Genomic DNA, 23,791 nt, shown 5'->3' with positions numbered 1-23,791 from the left:
TTATCTCCTACAGTAATCCTATATTATTACAACATTCATATGATGACACTAAAAACATTTTTTCCATACCAATGAGAGCATACAGTGTGTTGCAAATCTTCTTGTTTCTGTGAAACAGTCATGTGATTTAATCACGGTAAAAAAGAAAGAAGAAAAAGTTTGTAACTTTCCAACGGATGCAGCTTGGATTCGTGGCCAGCCAATCAGAGTGAAGAGATTGTAAAGGGGACGCTCTTGGAGAAATCACATGACGCACACTTTCATTTTCGAAACTGCTCCGCATGAGACTGACGCAAAATGCGTGAGCAATTTCTGGGTCATGTTTTGTACTAAACTTGTTTCCCATTGCTTATTCATAGAAGTCATTTCGTGTCTTGCAACAAATATCTGTTTAACGTATTTGACCTGGATCAGTTTCCTGAAACATAAATGTACACATACACACGTGTACACACTGTGGTAAGGGGGAGGAGAGGAGAAGGTAAATTTCCAAAGCCTCTTCCCTTGGCCCCTCCCCTCTCATTTCCCTTATTATTTTAAGCATGATAGAAGTCAAATGATGCGAACGTTCACTTTCATTAAAGCAGCTGAAATCAACCTGTTCTACCGGTGCACTAAGACAACAACAACATGATGAAGATCAGGACGATTGGTGAGTTTTCTCTTTCCAGATAATTTACAGAAATGCAATATTTGCACATTAGAAATACACAGTTAAATCTGATTATGTGTGATTTGTATGCATTTTTCCCCCTCTTCTCAATTCAGTTGCAGTAATAAACACTTTTAAACTGTAAAAAGACTTCTCAATTCAGTTGCAGTAATAATCGTTTTTAAATTACCGTAATTTTCGGACTATAAGTCGCGGTTTTTTTTTCATAGTTTGGGGGGGGGCGACTTATACTCAGGAGCGACTTATATACATATATATGGTTTTTTTTCACTTTTTTGGGCATTTTATGGCTGGTGCGACTTATACTCCAGTGCGACTTATAGTCCGAAAATTACGGTAATAACTTTCTGACAATCTGTCAATCAAAACACAAGCATAATATGTTTGTGCAGACAACTTTTCTGTTGGATATAATTGGCCATATAAGGCGAAAACAAACAATTGTTATTGTTGCTCTGAGTAATCTGATGAAATGATCTGTGTAAAATGCAAAAATAATTGTTGCTATACTCTCAGAATGCACAGTAGACAGCTATAGGGTCCTTAAAGCCCACAAAAGCATTTCTGGAAACTTCACGTACATATTTGGGCTCATTGTTTTTGTTTTTGCCATGTAGCACTTTGAGATTCCTCCGAATATAAAGTACGTTATAAATATAATTTATTATTATTATTATTATTATATTTGTAGAGTGTAGCTTTCCCTTTGGAGTTGTATACAAATAATTTATTGCATCATGTATCTTTACAATTTTACCTTGCAGATGATGAGTCCATAAAATTGGAATGCGGTTTCCGGTGCCTCGGTCCAATGATGTTCCATCAGCGGGCCGTAGGAGACAAAATCCACTTGAGTCAGTCCTTTTGCCATGCAAAGAAGTCACGCATCACCTTCAAAGATGGCCTGTTGTTCAGCAATCGCCCCGTGAGGGTCCAGGAGCGGATACGGCTACGCATCGAAGACGAGAACGACATATGGCACGGATCATTGCGAGTGGGCTTCACCAATGTTGACCCGGATTCCCGATCTTTACCCCTGCCCCATTTTGCCATCCCTGACCTCACTAAGACCCCTGGGAACTGGGCTGCTAGCGTGGGCAAGCCGTTTTCCAGGGTAGGAACAATCCTGGAATTCTGGATGTCGCGCACAGGCAGCTTGTATGTTGCAAATCAGAGCGGCGACCAGCGCAGACTATTAGTCAAAGAAATCGACGTCAACGGGCATTTGTGGGCCATATTTGACATTTATGGAAAGACATGCTCCATTCTTCTCTTGGGTAGGTTTCATGTGTGCTATACAGCTTGTCTGTAGCTCAAGGGTGTTCAAACGGTGTCTTTCCAAGGGCCATTTCCAGAAAACAAGGAAATGAGGGATGAGAACAGATTTCTTCATCTCTTTTCCTTGCTTGCTGCCCATCGCGTTGGGCTGCAAATTGCCCGTGGACCCCAGTTTGAACACCCCTGGTGTAGCTATTTGAATGAGCCCCTTTAATCATGAGAATCCCCTCCTATTTGTGACAGGTTCTGAAAGACGTATGGGGCTTTTCACCAGGAAGTCATGTCAGATAGTCCCGCCTTTGCCCACTTTAGACACGGACTACTTGACATCTGATGACCTCTCCTGCATCAACCTGCTGGTGCCAAGAGGTATTGAGGGCTCTTTTCATCGAAGCAATTGTGATTGTTCTACAAGGTGATTTCTTATCGTGGTGCGTTCTGTCTCTTGATGACAGATGGAGAAGAAGAGCCGACCTGTGTGGTGTGCATAGCCCAGAAATCCGACATCACTTTGCCTTGTGGACACCACTGTTTGTGTTTCATCTGCTCTTTCAAAGTCTATTATGCTTTTGGTACATGCCCACTGTGCAGGATGAGCATGGGGAAGCCTTCGGTAACTTGGGTGGCTCCCACTAAGAGCATTGACAATCAGTGAAAGCACCTTCTTATGTTCTATCGCTTAACCATAAACAAACAAAATGCACTTTCATTTTAATGACTAATGCAATGTCTGTTGGGCTAACTGTTTACTATTCATTTAGTTGTTTGGTTTTTAATTTGAAGGTGGAACTTTGCACTTTTAATGTTCTGTAATTATGTAAAAATATGTGTTACAGTGTGTAGGGATGGTCCAGTCCAATCCACCGGAAGGGTATTGAGTCCAATTAACTGGATCGGTATTGGCTTCTTCTTATTAGAACCATTCCGAGCCAATCCATAAGCCTTTATGTCAACTATTGCATATTGACAGTGTTACTGATGTATAAAGTGCCTTTTCTATTTATATACTGGAGTTGTTTGATTCTATTTTAATATTATGCACGAAGTTGAACGTCCATTTTACACATTTGAATGGTGCAGCTGAGTCTGCTTTATATTTTAATAAAGCCACAGCAGTTGCACGACTTGCTTGTTAGCTTTCTTTCTTCAGGTGAATTTCGAAAATGGTTGTTGCACAATCCACGTGGTGTCACTGTTTCTAGGAAACGGTCATGTGATTGTTAATCATAACTAAAAAGGAAGTTTGTAACTTTCCAACGGCGATGATGTCACTTGGATTCGTGGCTGCCAGCCAATCAGAGTGAAGAGGTTGGCTCATACTAAGGGCAGGAATGCAGTCTAACGCATGCAGACTTTCATTTTCAAAACAACTTTGCTCCGTGTGTGACAGACGCGAGCTCCGCGAACAGTTTCTGGGCCACGTGCTGTACTCACCTTGATCTAGATTCCCATTGCTCATTCATTAAAATATTTTTCTATCTTGCAACAAATACCTGGATCAGTTTACTAAAACCCAAATGTACACGTACACACGTATACACGCGACTATTCGGTGATAAGGGGCAGGAGAAGGTACATTTCCAAAATGTGGCTACTTCCCTCGGCCCTGCCTTTTCATTTCGCTTTTAATTTTGAGCATATTTATTTTGGAACTCACGGACATTTTTGATGACTAAAGACTTTCTTTTAAAAGCGACATTATAACATAAAGACGATTGTTAACATTCTGTTCTAGTCTAGGTGTTTGGCGACATCTGTCGGATTTCGAGTCATACTGCAGTTATAGAAAAAAAAGTACAGGTCGTGCGTTTGACCTTTGGTTATCTTTTCTGACGCTATTGAAAAGCTGTTAAATATTTATTTTTGGGTGGACAAGGTGAGAGAAACTGTCGTTGTTAGTGCAAGTGAAGAAGGAGGGAGGAGACATTTGAGTTGGAATACACTTATTCGCAATTACATTTCTCATATCCAAATTGAATTTCTCAAAAGTACTTGTTCAATATACAAAATGCAAAAAAAGTCAACTCTGATTCGAGGAATGAACCGAAGTTATAAAAATGAACTTTACACAGTAGCTTTGTGTTGTTGCAGGTGATCTCCCTGCGAGCAAAAGAAAGCTGGGCCTTCACGCTTGGCTTTACTGCAAATACAGTTCTGGAACACCACATGGAAACAGTGACACCTCCCTGGGGCCCCGTAGCACTTATGGTTGCTCTTTAACGTGTGCATGCATGTGTTGTTTGCAGTGAGTGAGGTGTTCACCATGACAAACCTTCCTTCAAAACACACACACAATGCAGTTGTAACTTCACCCCAAAAATCTGTATTTTAGCGGGTGCTCATCTGTCAATTGTCAATCAAATACCACTACTACCATCTGAAAAATGAATAACAAGAAACTCACAAGCAACTACCAAATACGTACGCCAAATAACCAGTACTGCAATGCGAACAAAGGTGCTCAAGTTCTTACAAAAACAAATTCCTAAACAAAATCGTGTGGCATATAACAGGAGTTCTTAACTTCTCAGTATGAGAACTATGTTAGTTCAGCAGATCCGATATTTTCAATTTGTCAGTAAAATAAAAAAAACTGTTTTCTATTTTACCTTTGAACATTTCTTTCTACATGTTAGAATCTACTTTTTTATTATATTTTATTCTATTCTACTTTTACAGCTCTGGAGTTCTACAACTTTTACCTTGGGTCTTTTTGTTCTCTACAATTTTATACTTCTACTTAAGTACTGAATCTGAGTACTTTTGTCAGCTCCGCTTTCTTTCTTCACCGATAGAGCGTGTTCTGATTCATTGCATCACAGTGCGGTGCTCCCGCTTCACCGAGGCAGAACAGAAGAGGCTTCAGAGAGAGGTCAACGTCCTGAACGTCAGGCTGCCTCATAAGAGCTGTGCCAGTCGCAGGTGACAACACAGACCCCGCCCACCACCTCTTTCACCTTCTGCTCCTTGGCAGGCGCTACCGGCCTATCAGGACCAGAACAAATACTCTCAGCCATAACGTCTTCCTGTAATCCACCAATGCACTATTGCATATTGCTGCTACATTTTTACATTGAAAACATTCACAACCGCTATACTGTACATATAAAATGTGTGTCTTGCTGTCCTACGCATTGCATAAAGTCTTTTTATTCTTCAAACACAAATTTGGAGTTGCAGCATACAATGACAGCAAATGTCTATTTTATTCTATTCCAATCATTTTGTGCCTTACGCAAATGTGGCACATCACATAAAAGACTGTGCAATTAAATGACATATCCCTCAGTTCGGAGTAGACGACCTCATCGTGTCTCGCATGAAAGGCGCTATCACAGAGCCTGAATGGGCTGAATGGGAAGCTCTATTACTTCCAGCTGTGGATGGAAACTATTAGTGAGCGCCATCTCCCTGATGAGCTATGAAGCGTCACACAAACACACACACACACACACATGCACACACACGTACACGCCTACCCGCCCTCGCCTACTTCCAGAGAAGAGCCACGCTGGAGGGTTCAACATCAGATAAAGACACTGTTGGTTGGAGACAGAGAACAAGAGAAAGAGCGAGAGGAGCAGCACAGCTTCACTCACTCCTCTTCTTTCATTACTTCCTTCCTTCCTTCCTTCCTTCCTTCCTTCCTTCACTCAGCTGTGTTTTGGAGACACCGGTCAGCCCGCAACTCGTCTGTAAGTACTGCACACATCATGACCACAACCAGGGAGCAGGTCAAAGGAGATGCAAAAACAATGATGACATTCTTATGCTTTATTTGGTAGCTTCTGATTGGGAATCCAACAGCAAAGGTTGAGCAACATTATCATGTTTTCTGCCTTTATATAGGACAGTTTCATTTGATTGCTTTCAGTCAAAACAGAGTCAACATTAAGTATACCACAATTCTAGAGAAACGGTTAATATCGGAAGTTTCACAACACTTTACCGTCCTGATGGTTAGCAGCAGTGCTGTGTGTGAAAGCTTCAGACACAAATTACACCAGAATTTATTTATTTATTTATTTATTTGCTCTCTCACGAGGCTTGATACTCATCGTTGCGGGACCTGTGTGTTTTTTAACTACTATAACAAATCTAGCCTAATCCTTACATGTTGGTTCTCATGCTTCAGTGATACCTTGGAAAACAAGATGTGACACAAAGAAGATAACAGCAGCGTTACTAGTGCTACCTGTTTATTGCACGACAGTTTTGGACAGTACCTGTGGACTCTTGCAAATGACAACATAAGTTTGAGCAAAAGTTAACTGTCTGGTTTTTAGGGATGTGTTGTAGCTGTAATAGGGCGTTCCGGAGTCTTTTCATTCCATAACATTTTTTGTTTTTTGTCATGGCGCATTCACCTGTGCTTACAAAAGTCACAACTATGAGTTGCTTTTGATCAACAGCCAATGTAGATAGATAGAAAGATAATAATCATAGAGGCTTTGATTTAGCGATATATTTATTCGTGCATGTAACAAGGTAATCAAAAGATCAAAAACAACATCAGCCGTCCAGCCTGTCTGTGTTTGTGAATCAGGCTGTTCTTCTCCTTCACCATGTGATCACATCTTAGGGGATTTGCGTAAAAGGACGATGGGAGGATTAGAAAAAGAGTCACAAGCAGACACATTGACAACAGCAGCAGTTCTCCGAATGAAGGCTCCCCCCTTTCTTTTAGTCGTGGCCTTTTGTCCCCCAGCACCTTTTAAAGTTTTCAAAAGTGAGAGTTGTTGTCAACAGTTTATTAGTTAGTTGGGGTATGCAAAAAGTATCAATATCCACAGAACTTTGTGGTGGGGTGACACATGCCCAAAGGATATTGCATTACATTCTGGTGAGGATATTGAGGTTGTGGCAGGAATTTATTTTCATTATTTCATATCTCTGGTATCTATGGAGGTGTCTGTCCACGATGAATAAATGGCACTCTTTGTCTATTTGTAATGTGCATTTGTCAAACAGATCAGGAGGTATGCTAGTTTTAACTTTGTGGTTTGAATAAGGACATGATTGTCTTAATTTTATTTTTTACTATTTTGTTTTTGCAAGGGAGTTTAGCGGATTTCTATAAAGCATGTAACTTTCTTTATCGCTCTCTCTCTATCGCTCACTATCGCTCACTTTCTATCACTCTCTCTCTATATCTCTGTCTGTCAGTCTGTCTGTCTGTCACTTCCTTGTTTTTCACCAAACTTACTGAGAAATAGACTGAAATGTGGAGCAGAGGTTCATCGCCAACAATAATATTGAGAGGCCAAAAGAGTGGGCTGAAGTGTAGCTATAAAGTGTAACCACACATTAAAATTGTCAAAAGAATGAATGCCTTTCCCAAAGTATCAATCAAAATATTTATAATTACTTTCATATTCTTATTCTTGCACCAAATCATTGTCTAAATCAATTCAATGGATGCATTACTATTATTTTCACCTGAATTGTATATTTTTCAAATCAACCACCTGACATATTATGAGAGAAGACACAGTTGCTTACCTTTCAGAAAAGATCACACAACAAAGTTATATCATGAACTGGATGTGTTGTGAAGTCTGGGGTCAAAGTGTCAATCACCTCTTGCGTGATTTGCCACAGAGTGACAGGGTGTTACATGTGCTCACAGTGGGGACAAAGTATGTTAACGGCAGCAGATATGTTATTGCCCCAACCCGGCCACTTGAGAGGCAAAGTCGTGCATGTTTGTCTCTCAAGTTCAGAGGCTCAACTATTTGACAAAAACAAACGCAGGAGGAGAGCAGGCTTGGTAAATGGATATGAGCCTTGGATAGCACCACCGAGCCAGACCACTGAATTATTAAAATAGCACAGTCCTTCACTTTCTGCCTTGAAGCAAACATAATACACAGAGAATGTTACAATAAACAGCAGTCTTTAGTTTCTTGCTCCAGAGATGAAAATTCACCTGAGAAAGAAAGCAATCAGATTGTGACAGGTACGTAACTGTATCACTTGGCTACGACGTGGAGTTAGGAAGTGCCAACACAAATCTATCAGCACATTCATTTTTTTTGGCACAATTGGAGATGTGTTGATGAACTGGAAAGCCAAGTTTTAATTGGGCAAGCAAAGGCGTCCTACCAGGCACATTCCAATCAGGAATTTGGACTGCACAAACATATAAATTGCCATCATCGGTCTTTGTTTATTTAAAACGAGCTCACGGGAGACTTTTCTTTATCAAGAGCGGATGACGCGGTGTTAAGTAATGAGCCACTAGAAAAGAAAGAGGTCCCATCCTCCTTTGGTGCTTTTGGCCTTTATTCACACACTAGGGGAGGGAGTTACGAGACAGATAAAGATACTAAGTGGTAGTGTCACAGAGTCACTGGACAGTGTCTAGGAGGTGGAGGTGATGAACTATTTTCATTCCCCTTTGGTTAACCCCTGAGTGTAAAATAGCACCTTATCACAACAAAAGGGCTTCTTCACGAGGTCAGGTGCCCTGAACTGACAAGCCAAAAGCAGGGTGCTTTTTGAGCGGGGTCGAAGAGGTTGCTATGGTGATGTTTGTCATCTGGGAAGTCTTCTGCAGAGGCATGCAGGGTGAGATCTTGGGAGGGAGGGAGGGAGTGAGAGAGGGAGGGGGGTGACTTACAGGGTGAGACCGAGAGAAGGATTCTGGATTGTGACTTGATCGTATAGTGAGAGCTGGGACGTTTTGTAGATCCACTTGGGAGGTGAGTAAACTCTTTATCTTGAAGATCAATTCATCGAATCACATTGCATGTTGTTGGAGACTTTTTTTTTTTTAGATGTTGAGAAACCTGTCTGGCTGCTCCAAGCTTGCAGGATTAGAGCACTTATGCAGGAGTGTGCAAACACCGGGATGCGGGTGCAGTGCACTTTAAAGTCTCATCACTCCTCTTCACATCTGCTCTTGTTGACTGATAGACATTGAAAGAGCAACTCAAAGGAATAATATTTTCCCAGGTTGTAGGTCTTAAAGCACCACTCCCACAGCTCCCCTCGCTGTCAGATCCATTTCCGCAGCCACCTTTGATTCCCTTTGTAATATTACTGAGGGTCCTCTTGTCACCCCGAATATGGGCAATACACCATGAGCTTTAAATATGTGAAATGACAACCAAAAGGATTTGTGACATTTTCCTCAAGGTGTCGAGGATGTGGGCCTTCCTCCAACTAGTCCTGGAAAGTTGGAAGCAGCAGATTATACAATATGTAATTACTTGCTCTGAGACGTTTGGCCTGATTTTGGATGTGGTTAATGAAGACGAAATGCTGCACTTGAGCAAGGCACTGAAGCCTGCTCAGAGGAGAGAAATGCCCCTTGGGGAACGATAAAGCAAAGTGGCAATGTAGTGGTTCATGTTAGTGGCAAGTGTTCCATTCCCACTTAAAGCATTGTTCCAAACTGTGATGACTGACTGGAGATCAGTGAAGAGTGTGTTCTGGAATAGAATCCTGCCCCCGCTGTGACCCTGAAAAGAATAAGATAAACGCATATTGATGGATGGAATGATCACATCTGATGGAAAATAATAGAGAAAATAAATCCAGTGCGCGGTGGAGCATTGAGTTAGCATGTCTGCCTCATAGTTGAGAGCTTGTGGCTTCTTCCCACATTCCAAAACCAATGAAGACTCTAAATGGTCGAAAATGGTTGTTTATTTGCCCTATGATTGTCTCGTATGCAATCCAGCTGGGATATGATTTGGCTCCACCTTGAACAGGAGTTGACAAGGAATAAACAAGTAAATCTGCAGTTTCTGTTGTTTTACCTATCAGGTGGTAACTGTGCTCACTTTTTAACTCATTCACTGCCATTGACGCATATAGACGTCAAATGGCAGACCAGATCAAATCCAACTTTAACGTCTATATGCGTCAATGGCAGTGAATGAGTTAATTCCGTTTTGGAGGGTTTTCAGGTTTTGTTTCATTTGTGTTGTTTTCCTTCAATTTAGTACCACACGGGTCCTTCCTGTTGACAAGAAAAACACTCCAGTCCTGCTGCTGCTCACACTGGAGAAGCACCATACAAGGAGGTGAATACTCCTCGCCTGATAAAGGAGCGTATCCCACAACAACTACATATAATAAACTTGTGCTGTCGATCCTTGTATGGGCTCCATCCGTGTTAGTTAGTGCAGAATAGTTTATGAACGATCCCGCAGGCCCTCAAACACCCCTCACATAATTGCAGGCTGACTCACCTGACATTTGGAAGCAAGCAGTCACCAAATAGGTTCATTATCATCTCATCAGTTAAAAATGTGAGCTTTTTTTCAATGTTACAACTACGTTAGATCAGCTGCATCAATTTTCTGGCTGATCGTTTACAAGTTACGAGTTGTGCTACATTGCAACACTGTGATTTGATTAAAATGAAAGAGATTCAATTTATACTCCAAAATGGTCATTTAATTTTTTGCAGAATAAGCTTGAATGGGATGCATCTGTTGTGGTTTAATTTTTATAAAACTATGCAATGGCACAATCATATACAGTATATTTTTCTTTCTTCCATTAACAAAGATGTTTTTTTTACTATGTCCCAAATAGTAACCATAATGGCTACATTTTATTTGCTTATATTTTACCGATCTCTGTATTATACAACTGATTTACTGCATCCGGCACAGGGTGTCTTCAATCTGTGCATGGCACAATACAATTACAATCTCAAGACCATTAAAGTGTTCCGAAGTGTCAGAGAGATGGTGATCATGTTTCCTCCAACTAGATACCGGCCCAACACACACACCTAAAATACCCAATAACGGCTAAAAACAAAACATCTGAAAAGCCCTGATCTCAATTCTATGACATGGTAGGAGTTGAAACGTGCTATCTGGAATAGTAAAGTTTCCTAAACGACGTTTTAACACATGGTGTTTGCATTTAGTAAAATGATGTGTTTATTACTAGAAAGTCAATGATTATCTTTGTGCGCTGAGTCCCAGGCTTAGTTTGCGGCAAGTGTGACCAAGTGACAGTTGGATTTCCCCCCCAAACCGCCATAGATCAATGTCCCAGCTCACATCATTACTTGGTTGTGTGAATAATTTATGAATGACAGCATCTTCTCTCCGACCACAAATCATTCACTTCCCATTGGTTCACCATCAGGTTGGAGAAGTTCAGGGGTCAACACCGTGCTTTTGTGTGGTCACCTAGACGAGTTTCAACAATATGGACATTTTGTTTGATTTGCTATGAAATTCAATACAAACCCTAAATTGTAGCATTTCTTAATTGTGCCTAATTTTATGGGTGTGCTGAAGTCCACTGACCTGCTGAGCTCACCAATTTCTAAGAGTAATCTGGCTCCTTATCTGGTTCTTGTTAAAAACGTTTTCACAGTTATCGAATGAGTCACAATGCAAATGTGTGCTAGATGGTCCTGCCTTTGAATGAAGCTCTGTAGATTTGGTTCCCTTTGTAGTGTTTCCTAACATCTGGCCCATTGCTCGCAGTAAGCGAGTTTCCTGTAGACAGAAGCACATTAGCGTTGTCCAAGCTTGTCATCTTGCATGCCCTGTGTTACGCCAAGAAAAACCACAGGTGCTATTTGACCACGCTGCAGATAGGAAGCAGGAAGTCTGGTTTGCAAAAACTATTTCTAACGGCTCATTTTATCTTCATCTGAGGAACACCTGGCCCTTTTATGGTGCTATTCTTTTGCATCCTAAAAATGGATCGAGAGGTGATAAAAGATATTTCACAGAGTGTGTGTGTGTGGGGGGGATTAACGCGCTACAGCTCTGCATCTGCTCTTGATACTCAGTCGTTATGTAAGAATTCACCGCACATTCAAAGGCAAAACCAGACACTTGGCTGTTTTTTTGAGCTGTCAACTTTTCCTTATTAGGAAGCATTGATTCCTGCTCAAGAGGCCAACGCAGGCAGTGCTGTATGTTGATCTCCGGAGGAATGAGAAGCAGGCTTACGACATTGCCTTAGAAAGACAGTACTCTCCTAAAGGGATACCGTTCATGAGGAAGAAACGAGTCTTTAGTGTTTGTCTTGACTATAGTGATAGCTTGGATGTCTGTCTCAGAGCTTTGGCGTTCGAATCTCCGCTCTGGCCTTCCTACGTAGAGTTTGCATGCTGTCTTCTGGCGTAGGTTTTCTCGGAGTCCTCTGCGGTTCTCCCCAAATTCCAAAAACATATTTTTCAATAAGGCCAGGCACAAAAAAATGGATGGATGTATATAATAGCACAAGTTACTTCAGAACTGTCAGGGAATCCTGGAACAATGAATGAAAAAGTCTTGTGACCCCTTTTATATGGCTTTAAAATAAATATTACTGTTGCTTTCCGGCAAAGAAAACTATGGTGAAGTGTGATTCAAGCAAATCTTGTGCAGACATTCTTTTCTGCCAGTATATTACTCATGCATGTGCTCATGGGCCTTCAGCTGCAAGTCTGCTGAGAGTGACGCTGCGCTTTGGCCAACACTTCAGAAATTGATTTGTTGTGTATATTGTCCCCATTGTTTTCTACTCAACAGATAATGAGCTGGCTGTGCATGTTTTGGGCAATCTCATCTGTCATCACTGAGCAGAAAAGCCATTAAAAAAAAAACAAAAAAACTTTTGCTGTTATGTAACCAAGTTTATTAAATGAGCCCCATTCAGTGACATAGTTGTCCAAAAAGACAAAAAAAAATTGGACTCATGGGTTATGTGCTGTGCCCATGGCTGTTTTCACAGACTTGACCAGAATCCTTAAAACTGCAAATTCCATGCGGAAAACACATCAGTGCAAATTTTGTCGGACAGCCCCCAGCCTGTTGTGTTTCACTTTCCACCCACACATATGGACTTTCTTACCCATTTGCGTAACTCACACTAAAACATTCCAATTGTCAGTCGTCGATAAACTCATAACATCAATCCTGATACAGAGCCCCTTCTATGTGTCGTGCTGTGTTGACATTTACTGTAGTCTGAGAAAGAAGGACGGCAAACGACAGGAATGTTGCCATTCAGGGGGTCACACATTGTGGGCGATTTCCTGTCTGCTTGATTCGCAATCCCACTGCAGATAATAACGAGAGGCCCTGAATCTTGAATTTAAGAGGGTCAATTGATTAGAAGCTACTTTTTAGTAGTTGACCTGCTTCATCAGTCCAGCTTGTTCTGACACAACACTGTATGACGGTCAGCAGATGTGAATCACAGTCATTGTTGTGGGTGGATTTCTTTCCCTGGCGACAAGAGACTTTCCTACATAATGGAACATTGTTAACTCTGGCTGAATGTAAAACTTGGCTTATGGTGACGCCACAGTAAAAAGTAAAAAAAAAACTGAAGAGACACACATTCTAATGTGGAGTATTTCTATGGATAACTTTGACTGCGATCTATACATTTGCAGTGACAAATTTGACAAAAGTAACACATCTTAAACATTTCGTTTGACCCTGTTAGACTATGACAAAAAAAAAAAACATTTATAAAATAATGTTCTGGCATTAGTTTGAACTTTTGTGTATCATTTTTAAAAAAATATATTTTTAAACATTATTATTACAGTTTTTTATTAAGTCATCAAAAAAAAGTCACTTAACTCACAAATTTGAGAATGTCAGTATCGCTTGTATGTATTGCAAAAACTAAAACTCAAATCAAAGACTGTTGATAGCGTGTCTGTGTGAATGTACAGCATACTTTGATGTCTGTGTTGACAATTTGTTATTGTGTCTATCCGCGCAGCTGCTTTTGGAGAGAATCTGCCACACAAGAACGGACAAGTGAGCACATGCAGTCGCAGGTAAAATGTTCAAACCTGTTAGAGAGCGACATGCCTCATTCAGTAGAATAGGAAAGAGTACTAACCTTTACTGTGTGACTGATATTGAATGTTTTGAAAAGACAATCTCAATGAAGCTCTTTAACATCTCTACAAGAGCATGAGGATAAAAAAAAAAAACCTTAGATACACCTACTCAGTAATGATGTGCAACACAAGAGTACCTTTTTATCTATGTACCTATTTGAATATGTCAATCAAAATCCAACACCGTTACCTAAGACACATTTTGGGTCAACTTCTTGAATTGCATTGTGCCTAATTTTATGGTCAGTGAGAGTTATGGCACTACTATGAAGCAGTGGAGCTTTCCCATGACCCCCGGCAACCACACACAGAGCGCAAAGCACCTGATTGAAAAGTTCCAATCGTAGAGTCAGACTGACCATCGTTAGGCAGCAGTAAAAAGATCACCATGGCGACCGTAAGACGACAGCTAGCTTGTTGGAGCGAGGTTGACATCAGTGACCCCTTCTCAACCCCTCTTGCCTAGCTCCACCCCTTGGCTGCGAGATGAGGGGCAGCCTGGTGAATGTTTGGGGTGAATGGGCTCATAATGGTCGTCTCCTGTTTGTGTTCAATGAGTTCTTTCTGCATTTGTGGCAGAATGAGATGATGAAGTGGGTGGAACTCTACCGCCCACTAGTCCTGCTTTAAATAAATTAGGGGCCTTTTTATCCGACGCTGTTCTTCTATTATTGTTCAGGGACCAGTTCAACTCTGAGCGTGTTCATTTGACATCTTATGGAGCTTTTTTTTTTTTTTTTTTAAATCCAGAGCTAACAGGAGTGCATGTTAGAAGCATAGTTAAGTTTTCTCATTGTTACCTTCATGTATGTCTTTTTCATTTGCGATTTCTTTTTCTTCATAATGGCAGTTTGTTGAAGAGGCTGGCTGTCCAAATGGTTTCTCCAGGGAACCTGGGGGTCCTTTTGGTCAGCACATCATAACATCTCCAGATCTGACCAAAGAGGTGGTCATCTCCCCTGGACTGCCAACTCCTCCTCTTAGTCCCCTCCGCTCAGCAAGGTTTCCATCTGGAGAATTCAAGGTATGTCCTGAAATGGGAGGAAAGCTATCTTCTCTCAGGCCAAGTGCCCCTCCGTGTGGACAAATGTAGCATAACAGTTTTTATAAGTGACTAGAGGTGTATTTGGTGGTACAATGTTTTATTCACACTGATGAATTTTTGTCTTTCTCAAGGCATCTGATGTCAATGGAAATGGCCCAACCACTCCCAGCTTTGGATCATATTATGGCCCCTTACATGGTAAGTTTTGAGCTTTTTTTGTAGGGGGGGGGGATTTGGATGCAAAAACTAAATAAATAAAACAATGTACCCCCTGCAACAAGATAAGCAGTGTTGAAAATGGATGGATGGAAATAAACAAACAAATACCACTACAAAATAATGTTTTCAAAAAAATAAATAAAACAATTATGAGATTATAGGATTCATGAAAGTTTTGCTACAGCACTAACAAGGCAATTGTCTCCCAGGGGGGCTGACCAATGGGATACAGCCTTCTCCCACAAGGGAGGAGAGACTCATCAAATTCTCTGGAATTGGTCCTGTGGATGAGACGGGGATGCCCATTGCCCCCAGATCTGTAAGAATAAAAAAGCATTTAAAAATATATGCTGTATTTCTTTTTGTGTTACTTTTGCTTTGACTTTTGGCTTTTAACTGTACCTGCTCTTATAGCTCAGATATCTGTTCATCCTCCATTTTGCTTCTTCCACCAGAGTGTAAACAAGACCAGAGACTGGTACAAGAGCATGTTCAAACAAATACATAAGAAGCCCGAGGGTACGATTGCTCCTCCTTCTTTTCTCACACTTATTCTCAGTTCAACATTGACAAGACATGATGACATACTGTAGTCTATTATTATTATCATTATTATTATTTTGAACACGTGGAGTAGAATATGTAAAAATAGAAAATAATAAATTTAGATGGGAACTACAGCAATTACGTGTGGTCTTTTTTTCTAATTTATTTCTTTTCTTTTTAGAGAGTGAGCAGGAGGAATCAGACAGGTGGCTGGCTAGACGTAAGTGTTTCTTCTTCTTGGGCTAGGCATTTGAATTGGTTGCTTTCACCAGCAATGAACAAAAATATACATGATTTAATCATTGAATTGTTACTTTTGAAAATATTTTCATTGAGAGAATTTCACAAAACATTCCGAAATCTTTAAATATCAGTCATGGATGTCTTTATGGATATTGCTCAACTTCCCTTTGCTGATTTTATGTTTGAGGGTATAAATGTCTTAGCACCTCTGCTGGTTGCATGCAACATTTTATTAATCATTAAAATTATAATTAATTATTATTATGCCAATCCCACAGTTAAGATTGTTTTCAATCGTGCTAACCTTTTTTTTTTCTTCAATCCACAGGCCAACAGGCCACAGAGGATGAAGAAGCCGACAAATATCTCTTCAGGCTAACACCACACGGAGCTTTGCCGGACTGGTGAGCTGATTACCCGTCCCACTCACGCACTGCTGAATATCTTAGTCTGCTCTGGAGAACACTTGGTGCATGTGATATTCCCAATTGCAAAGCCCATCCTCAGATTGTAGGAGTGTGACAAGCAAACAGAATTCAAGCTAATTCTTAGCTTCGTTTGAAATTAAACAGAAATTGCTCACAGCATCGTCAATCTAGCAGGCATTGAATAAGTTTCAGGGGAATTAATAAAGTGGGCGCACATTCTCTGACTAGTCTGTAACATGCCTCAAGTTAAAGAAGGCCAATATTTGTGTCAGGACTCGGGGTGGGGTGGGCTGCAAGTTGGGATTTGTTGTTACAGCACTTACAATCAGGCAATGATTAAGTTGCTGCTCGTTGGTGTGTGTGTATTTGCACACTCACTTGGGTGTTATGTTTCAGGAGCCAGGATGTCAGCAAGCTGTCAGATCCAGGGAAGCAGCAGCCGAAACCCAAGAGTATATTTGACTTTGAGCCCGAAAAGTTGTCTTCTGTAAGCCTCAGCCAGGTACGTCTCACATTCTTTCATGTACCAATTCTGTCTTAGTGTTGTTCTCAACACAAAGTAATGGGTAACTTATCTAACAGCTTTTTTTAAACACTTCAACAAACTTTGCTCAATTCACACATGCATGATATTAGTTAGCATTGTAACAGACGTTTTTATTTACTGTAGTGCAGTGCTGTGCCTGACAATGACCTTTTTGTGCTATTTAAAAAAACACAGATTTAGCGCGTATAAAGTCCCGTGTATGCATTCATGAGTAAAAGGAATCTTTATCCCCCCCCCGCCCCACACACACACAGGAGCTGAGGTGTCTTGTGATCTGTATTAAGGTTTTAACCTTATGAGGTACAGCATATCCCCCCTCGCCCCCATTTTCTAATGACAGCTATGAGTGTCTTAGACAAACTCAGGTGCTTGACAGTGACTTTATGGTCTGCAAATGAAATGAGAATAACAGCCAACTAAGAGAAAAGCCTTGGCATAAAATTAGGGAGTCTCTACGTCTTGCCAACAGAGATTTATAGTAACACATGATAAAATTGGAAACAGATGGAAATTTGACTTTCTTGTTAAACTAAACTGTATCGAGTTTGAAATTCAGTCATTCTCACTTGTAGAATTAAAATTACTTCCAGTATTATTCATCTCAACATAAACAACTTTTAACAGCACCTAGCGTGCTTTATTAGTCTTACAATGGGGAAATATGCATTTGATTATCAACAATGGTGTTTTTCCTGTCGATAGGGTTACCGGTCGCCCCCAAAACAGGCTGCGAAGTCTCCTTCACTTGAGGTGAGCGGTCTCCTTGTTTATTATTGCAAAAACATTTCCAACAAAATGACCAATGCCAACTGTGACATCATTACCTGGACTCAGGCCAGCCTGGTCTCTGAGCTGAGTCGCTTTGAGGCCGAGTTGGACTCTGATATCCAGGGCCTGGAAAAGAGACTGTACCAGAAGCAGCAGCAGCAGCGTCAAGGCTGGGGTGAGGTACTGAGCCCCCCAACCTCCCCGCCCCAAACCCACCTTGACTGAGAACCCTTGTTAGCCCCCAGAATGCTGCCAACTCCTTCCATCTTGAGCCTCACCGCTTGCTACTTTTGATCGTGTTTGTTGTGTGTCCTGACCTGGATGACATGTACAGAATCCCCTCCTCGTCTTGCACGTTGACTCATCTGTTAAATCATCTGCCTGCAATCCCCCCACCCTCCAACTCATGCTCCCACCTCAGCAAAGTGCCTGCCGTAATTGCATAGCACGCCCAAATTCACGGTCCTATACACATTCTTTGGATACGATCCTGCCTATGCGCTGATGTCTTGCTCTTCCCGTTTCTGAATGTTCTGAAATCATGAGTGAACTTGTTTGTGAGCCAAGGAACGTAGGACCCAGTTGATTTCTAACTCCCCCCTGGGAGTGGTCAGCACCACCGTGTTGCCTGCATGTGTTGTTCAAAGAATTCTTCCAAGCTGGGAGACAGTAGCCACAGGGATCAACATTTGATCAAAGTGTACTCTGCTTCCAGGAGACCAGCTCCAGAGACCCAATGACTGCTGCGAGGGCTGGAAACACAAACTACAGGTCTGTGACCCTTGAAAAAATATAATAGCTTAAACTACAAATGCTTTGACTTTTTGTAATTATAAACAAAAGAGGCATTGTCGGATTTCAATTCCTTACACATCGGGCAGTTTGTTGTTGTTTGGGCACGGATGCTTAAAAAATGATTAATTGTTTATGATTATCACTTTTCGAATTTTTTGTTTTTATGAGGAATGAATCGTTAGCAAATATGTATCGATACATTCTTGCTCAACCTGAGTCAACCGCTGCCAAAGCATGTAGTCATAAATTCAATTCATACAAATTATTCAATAACTACATAAATCTCTCTTTTGCTATTTTTTTCACTCCCTGATTTGCCAACTCGGTATACTTAAAGATTCTACCTCGAAAGAACCCCAACATTTTTAAGTACGGTACATTGACTACTTCAGACAGCATTCCGCATTTCTAACCTTGCGTGTAATGCATTCTTGGAAGATTCTCGCTGTTGTTTGCCGAGTCGGGTCACAGGGATTGACCTTGTATGGTTCCGTGGCATTATTTAAAGAGCCTGTTGGTGAGGACGTGTGGAATTACAAGATGAAGTGACAAAAAGTAGTCTGTTTTTTCTGCATCTTGTCACACTAACTTGACTTGTTTATTTGCTGCTAACACTGAATAGGTGGCACGGTCTGTTTGCGGAGTAGTTCAGAAATACTTCAACCATTGAAAAAAAGAGTGTCAGTGACGTAAAAAAAAAAAATTCAAACTGAAATGTACATAAAAGTACAAAAGCAAAAATGTTTGTCATACTCAGAGCTACTGTCAAATTTATAGTAGACACCCAAAAACATCTTATACTGTAGTTTCATTGTTTCATAAACTTGCTTGAAATGAGATTAAAAGTTACTGGACATGTTTCCAAAACAATGTGTTCCCATAACTTTGCTCACATTTTGAACTGTCTAAAAAAAAAAATCTTAAATAGTTAATAACAACTGAAAATCCTTAAATTTCAGATGTTTTGAATGCCCAGAAGCTTGCGGTAGCTTTTTGTCCTGGCACAAAATTAATTTTGTAGCCATAGCACGAAGCAGTTCTCTTAAATTGGTTGACAGTTTAGTAAAAAAAAAAGTAAAGTAAAAGTACAGATACCTGAAAATGTAGTAGCACATGTCAACACATATCTCATTTTGATCAATTATTTTCAGGCATTCATCTGCGCCAAAGCAGCCCATCCATCACTCTGCTGGCCCATCATCAATCTTCGCTCCTACATTTGGTAAACAACGTTCTCTTTCCACGTCAAAATGTTTCAATGTTTAGTGAGCTGTCAAAGCCAAGCCTCTGTTATCAAGGTCTGTTGTTTAAAACACCACTTCAAACCACAAGTCTTAATGAGCTCTCTTGTGACTGGCTAGAATTGCACAGTAATTTAATATACGGTCCCATGATTGTATTCCATTGCTTCTTTTGTCCACTGTTTTAATGGGAGGGAAAAAAAGAAAGAAAAAAGAAAAAGTGGCTGAACAGTGTGTGGGTGTGGAGGGAGGAAACCTTGGGGAAAAGGAAGTAGAGCCTAAAATACTTGTTTGAGACCAGTTTTACCCCGTTTGTCTTCCTGTCTTAGTTATATAAAATCAGACTAATTACTTTGGTTCAGTATATAGTTGATGTTTTCATTGATTGATTGATTGATTGGCATTCCTTTAATAATTCAATTTTCAATATTAAATTCTTTTTCATTATAATACGGGAAAAAGAGGTATTTTTCTGATTCACTAATCCCACTGTATGATAACTTTGCTCAGCAGATCGACTTTCTGCTTCCAATGACGCTATGGAACGCTCCCCTAAGAAAGAAGAGAAGAAGGTCGATCCTCATGGAAATCATAATTGAAATTTTGAGTTTCTGAATTTTTTTCATCTTGTTTTCAGTGAAATATAAAGTTGTTTTTCTGTTTTTAGATGAAAGCAGCTCGGGCCAAATTCAATTTCCAGGCTCAGTCACCAAAGTGAGTTCCTACGTTAATCTAGTTTGATAACAACGACGATAACGATAATAACAACAACAACGATAACAATAACAATAATAATAATATATATTTATAAAGCACAACTACACAGAGCTTGTAGAAAACCGAGTATGACAACAGTATGAGATTTATAGGTTTGATGTTCTCGATACATTTGTAACATTGGGGCTTTTGTTAAATTCATTTCTCACTCAGGGAGCTTGCACTGCAAAGGGGCGACATTGTTTACATCCACAGGCAAGTAGACGCCAACTGGTTTGAAGGAGAACATCACGGTCGAGCAGGCATCTTCCCCACCACATATGTGGAGGTAAAAGACTTCATTGTGGTTCTGAGGTCATGCTGTTTGTTCTACTGTTGGTCCCGTTGTTGAGCTGAGCTTTTCACATTTCCCGTCACAGATTCTGCCTCCATCTGAGAAGCCAACGCCTATAAAGCCTCCCAGTGTGCAGGTGCTGGATTATGGTGAAGCAGTAGCACTGTATAATTTCAATGCTGACCTTCCAGTTGAGCTTCCCTTTCGAAAAGTGAGCACTTTCGACATAATTGACCAGCATCTGTGTTTGTGTGATAATTTGTGTTACTGCTGAATAGACTATAGTTGGATTTAGAAAGGTAGCTTTGCTCTTCAACCTTTAAAGGGCATTCAATAATTCTGATTCACATTATTCTTATAGTGTGACTGAATTTTACATTTCCCCCTTAAATATTTGTTTTCTCTGCAATGGTATTCAGTTCAATGTTGAATTTGTCAGGTGAGGTAAAGAATGCATATTAAATAACTGTTCATTCTGTTCCTTAGGGGGAAGTAATAAGTATAACCAGACGTGTTAATGACAAGTGGCTGGAGGGCAGAATCTCAGGGACCAACCGGAGTGGCATCTTCCCTGCCAGTTATGTTCAGGTCACCAAGATGCCCCGCACTAAATATTCCACGGACGACTACCCAACAAGCCCCATGACTCCTCTGTCCCCTGGACTTCAAAGTCCCGGACGTCCACTCCACTCACCTTGCTTGCAGTCACCATTGTCCCCTTTCAGCATTAGCCCCAAACAAGCGCACTCCCCCCAGAATCCATCTTCACCTCTGCCTTATGGTGCACGACCACCGTCGCATTCGCCCGTTCAAACATCTCTATCCAACGAATGTGCCTATCGGCGGCCTCAGAATTCCTCCAAACCTGCTTCACCCGCCAACCACAACACTTTAACCTCCGCGTCACCTTCCGCTTCTGCAGCAGCATCTGCACATAGCACTGAGGCACCCACAGCGAACACTCCCAGATACAATGATTCCTCACAGGTCTGCCCGCACCGCCTCCTGCGGAAACTCACTGCATGCCCACATCTGTTATGATGTGCTTCTCTTCATTTTGACATACCTGACAGCAGATGTTCATTCTTCTTTCTAGGGTGCTCTGTCTCATCCTAACTCACTCCCATCTGCACAAGTCCCAAACTCTGCTGACTCCTCAGTGGTGCAACGTCAACCGTAATACAGCACACAATCTTAATTTTAGCAAAGTAGTGTCGTAACTGTACTAAATTTGTGATTTCGTGTCCCTGCAGGTATAAAGCTGTCTATAACTACAAACCACAGAATGCAGATGAGTTAGAGCTGAAAGAAGGCGACATTGTTCAAGTAATGGAGAAATGTGATGATGGCTGGTTTGTAGGTGAATAATCAAATATTAACTTATGAAACAATGCCAAAGTGCAAACTTTGTAGAATGCAGTCAATGTGTCGGTGCTGCTCTCTAGTGGACAAAATGAAACATTGCAGGATTTACTTGACTTTTTCTGTTTCGTAATCCATGTTCTCAATGTTTGCTATAGGTACGTCAGAAAGGACTCATGCTTTTGGGACTTTCCCTGGGAATTACGTGACACCAGTTTGAGGTGTTGTTTGATCACATTCACATGGATCGCATCACAAGAGCGCAACAACCACCCTCATCACCTACCTTAAGATGGACATGCATGTTCACCCCTTTTCCATGACCCAAGATGAATACAAGAGAAGCTCTCACCTCCCCGCATGAGTGCATGAGTGTGTTGCACTGGCTTTGAATTTACATATCAACCAAGCATAAGAAAGACTGGATGCTCAAGACATGCAAAGAATGTATGATTTTTGTCCCACAATTATTTGCCACTGCAGCAAATTTGTTTTTCTTTCCAGAATCAGGAGTGTTCTAATGTCCTGCATTGAGCTACCACAAACCACTGAAATCATTTCGTCTGAATTTGCAATATTTTGTGGAATCGATGACTAACATTTCCATAAAATGTCTGTCTCAGACTATTTTTCAGATCTTTGAAGAAGTTTGAAGAAGCAACATGACCCTAGAAAGGTTCCTAAGTTAGAAAGGGACAATTTGTGCCATTACCTTTATATGCACCCGCAAAGATTTTCAGCAAAGCAAGAAGAATTTCACAGCACATGCACTGATTTCTTTATATTGATTGTAAATATCTAGTTATGTTTTTTGGGGGAATTATACATATTTTGTTTTAAAAAACAAACAAATAAGAAACACGACTATTTTCTGTTTGGAAGAACTCCGAGTTTAGTTGACAAGTGCTTTTAAGTTGTCTGTGTTGCCAATAAAAACTCACAGTGCACATGATTTGCATGCTCTTAGATGTTTCTGAATGTCTTTGCTGCTTTGAACTACAAGATAAAAACATCCCTCATGCCGACGGGAGAAATATTTGTAATCATGAGAACCATTTTGACAATTCTTTTTCTAAGAAATTTTATGAGACTGTAAAAACTAATCATGTAATCTGAGGATTGTTGTACACAGTGTAAACATTGAAAAAAAAATACAAATTGTAATATATATTTGCCTAAGAACTATTTGCTTTTCCAATGTGTAGTTGGTATGTTAGTTTTCTTAAGCTATTAAAAAATGCTGAATGTTTGAAAATGACTCCTTCTTCTTGTTTATTTATAGGTCACATCCATTCAAAATAAATTAAATTCACGTATAGCACAGACACGCAAAGCGAAAGATTTCCAATGTGCATGTCCAACTTTTTAGTGTACTGTTTCAGTTCCTTTTGTGAAAACTGATGTCCGCTAACAAGGAACTGAATGGCAAAATTCACACCAGGAGCTTGATCAAGCATGTTGATTTTTCCCTTCTGGTACTCTCCCAGTATCTCAGTATCTATATTGCAACATGGTGATGATGACATCTGTGACTAAGCTCAGTTTCCACTTCCCTCTGAAAACATCTTGTTTGAAGCTTCACAATGGAAAGGTTGATTAATTGGAATGTGTCGTCTTTGTCTCATGATGTCAACAGGATGATTAAGAGGACAGTTTACCAAACGGAACCAGGAAATTCAATGGTAGATAGATTCTCAAATGTTTGAATTTTTCCATTGTGTAAAGAAATACAAAAACACCAGACAGGTGAATATGTGCATTG

The 23,791-nt window shown here is 40.5% G+C and overlaps 2 protein-coding genes across 10 annotated transcripts; both read left to right on the top strand.

Moving 5' to 3' along the window:
* Positions 1 to 503: 503 nt before the first annotated feature.
* Positions 504 to 3,073, top strand: LOC119127661 (E3 ubiquitin-protein ligase NEURL3). Its single transcript, XM_037259672.1, has 4 exons — positions 504 to 652; positions 1,438 to 1,950; positions 2,195 to 2,320; positions 2,407 to 3,073. The coding sequence occupies exons 1-4, from the start codon at positions 631 to 633 to the stop codon at positions 2,604 to 2,606; spliced, it is 861 nt and encodes a 286-aa protein (XP_037115567.1). The 5' UTR covers positions 504 to 630; the 3' UTR covers positions 2,607 to 3,073.
* Positions 3,074 to 5,435: 2,362 nt separating this feature from the next.
* sorbs3 (sorbin and SH3 domain containing 3) lies at positions 5,436 to 23,279 on the top strand. 9 transcript variants are annotated; one of them, XM_037258736.1, is made up of 22 exons: positions 5,436 to 5,646; positions 9,904 to 9,984; positions 13,661 to 13,718; positions 14,635 to 14,808; positions 14,961 to 15,027; positions 15,258 to 15,367; positions 15,504 to 15,567; positions 15,776 to 15,814; positions 16,166 to 16,241; positions 16,662 to 16,767; positions 17,515 to 17,562; positions 17,647 to 17,760; positions 18,296 to 18,351; positions 19,527 to 19,597; positions 20,127 to 20,188; positions 20,284 to 20,330; positions 20,547 to 20,661; positions 20,753 to 20,878; positions 21,154 to 21,255; positions 21,764 to 21,843; positions 21,921 to 22,027; positions 22,188 to 23,279. In XM_037258736.1, the coding sequence occupies exons 3-22, from the start codon at positions 13,707 to 13,709 to the stop codon at positions 22,247 to 22,249; spliced, it is 1,638 nt and encodes a 545-aa protein (XP_037114631.1). In that variant the 5' UTR covers positions 5,436 to 5,646; positions 9,904 to 9,984; positions 13,661 to 13,706; the 3' UTR covers positions 22,250 to 23,279. The 9 variants fall into 9 exon arrangements, with proteins under 9 accessions (XP_037114631.1, XP_037114624.1, XP_037114627.1 ...); XM_037258729.1 differs by having other exon boundaries at positions 5,438 to 5,646; positions 9,904 to 9,983; positions 13,657 to 13,718; positions 21,154 to 21,654; XM_037258732.1 differs by having other exon boundaries at positions 5,438 to 5,646; positions 20,130 to 20,188; positions 21,154 to 21,654.
* Positions 23,280 to 23,791: the final 512 nt, after the last annotated feature.

Source organism: Syngnathus acus, chromosome 9 (genome assembly GCF_901709675.1).
Source record: "Syngnathus acus chromosome 9, fSynAcu1.2, whole genome shotgun sequence".
Taxonomy (NCBI): domain Eukaryota; kingdom Metazoa; phylum Chordata; class Actinopteri; order Syngnathiformes; family Syngnathidae; genus Syngnathus; species Syngnathus acus.
The sequence above is the reverse complement of the archived record's forward strand: the minus strand, read 5'-3'. Positions and strand labels throughout refer to the sequence as shown.

Bases quoted from the DNA above. Each gene is read 5' to 3' on its own strand.
- LOC119127661 (XM_037259672.1), top strand. From the start codon at position 631: ATGATGAAGATCAGGACGATTG. The intron at 1,951-2,194 runs GTAGGTTTCATG...TATTTGTGACAG, and splicing joins ATGCTCCATTCTTCTCTTGG to GTTCTGAAAGACGTATGGGG. The intron at 2,321-2,406 runs GTATTGAGGGCT...TCTTGATGACAG, and splicing joins CAACCTGCTGGTGCCAAGAG to ATGGAGAAGAAGAGCCGACC.
- sorbs3 (XM_037258728.1), top strand. The intron at 15,815-16,165 runs GTAAGTGTTTCT...TTCAATCCACAG, and splicing joins AGACAGGTGGCTGGCTAGAC to GCCAACAGGCCACAGAGGAT. The intron at 19,598-20,126 runs GTAAACAACGTT...AACTTTGCTCAG, and splicing joins AATCTTCGCTCCTACATTTG to CAGATCGACTTTCTGCTTCC.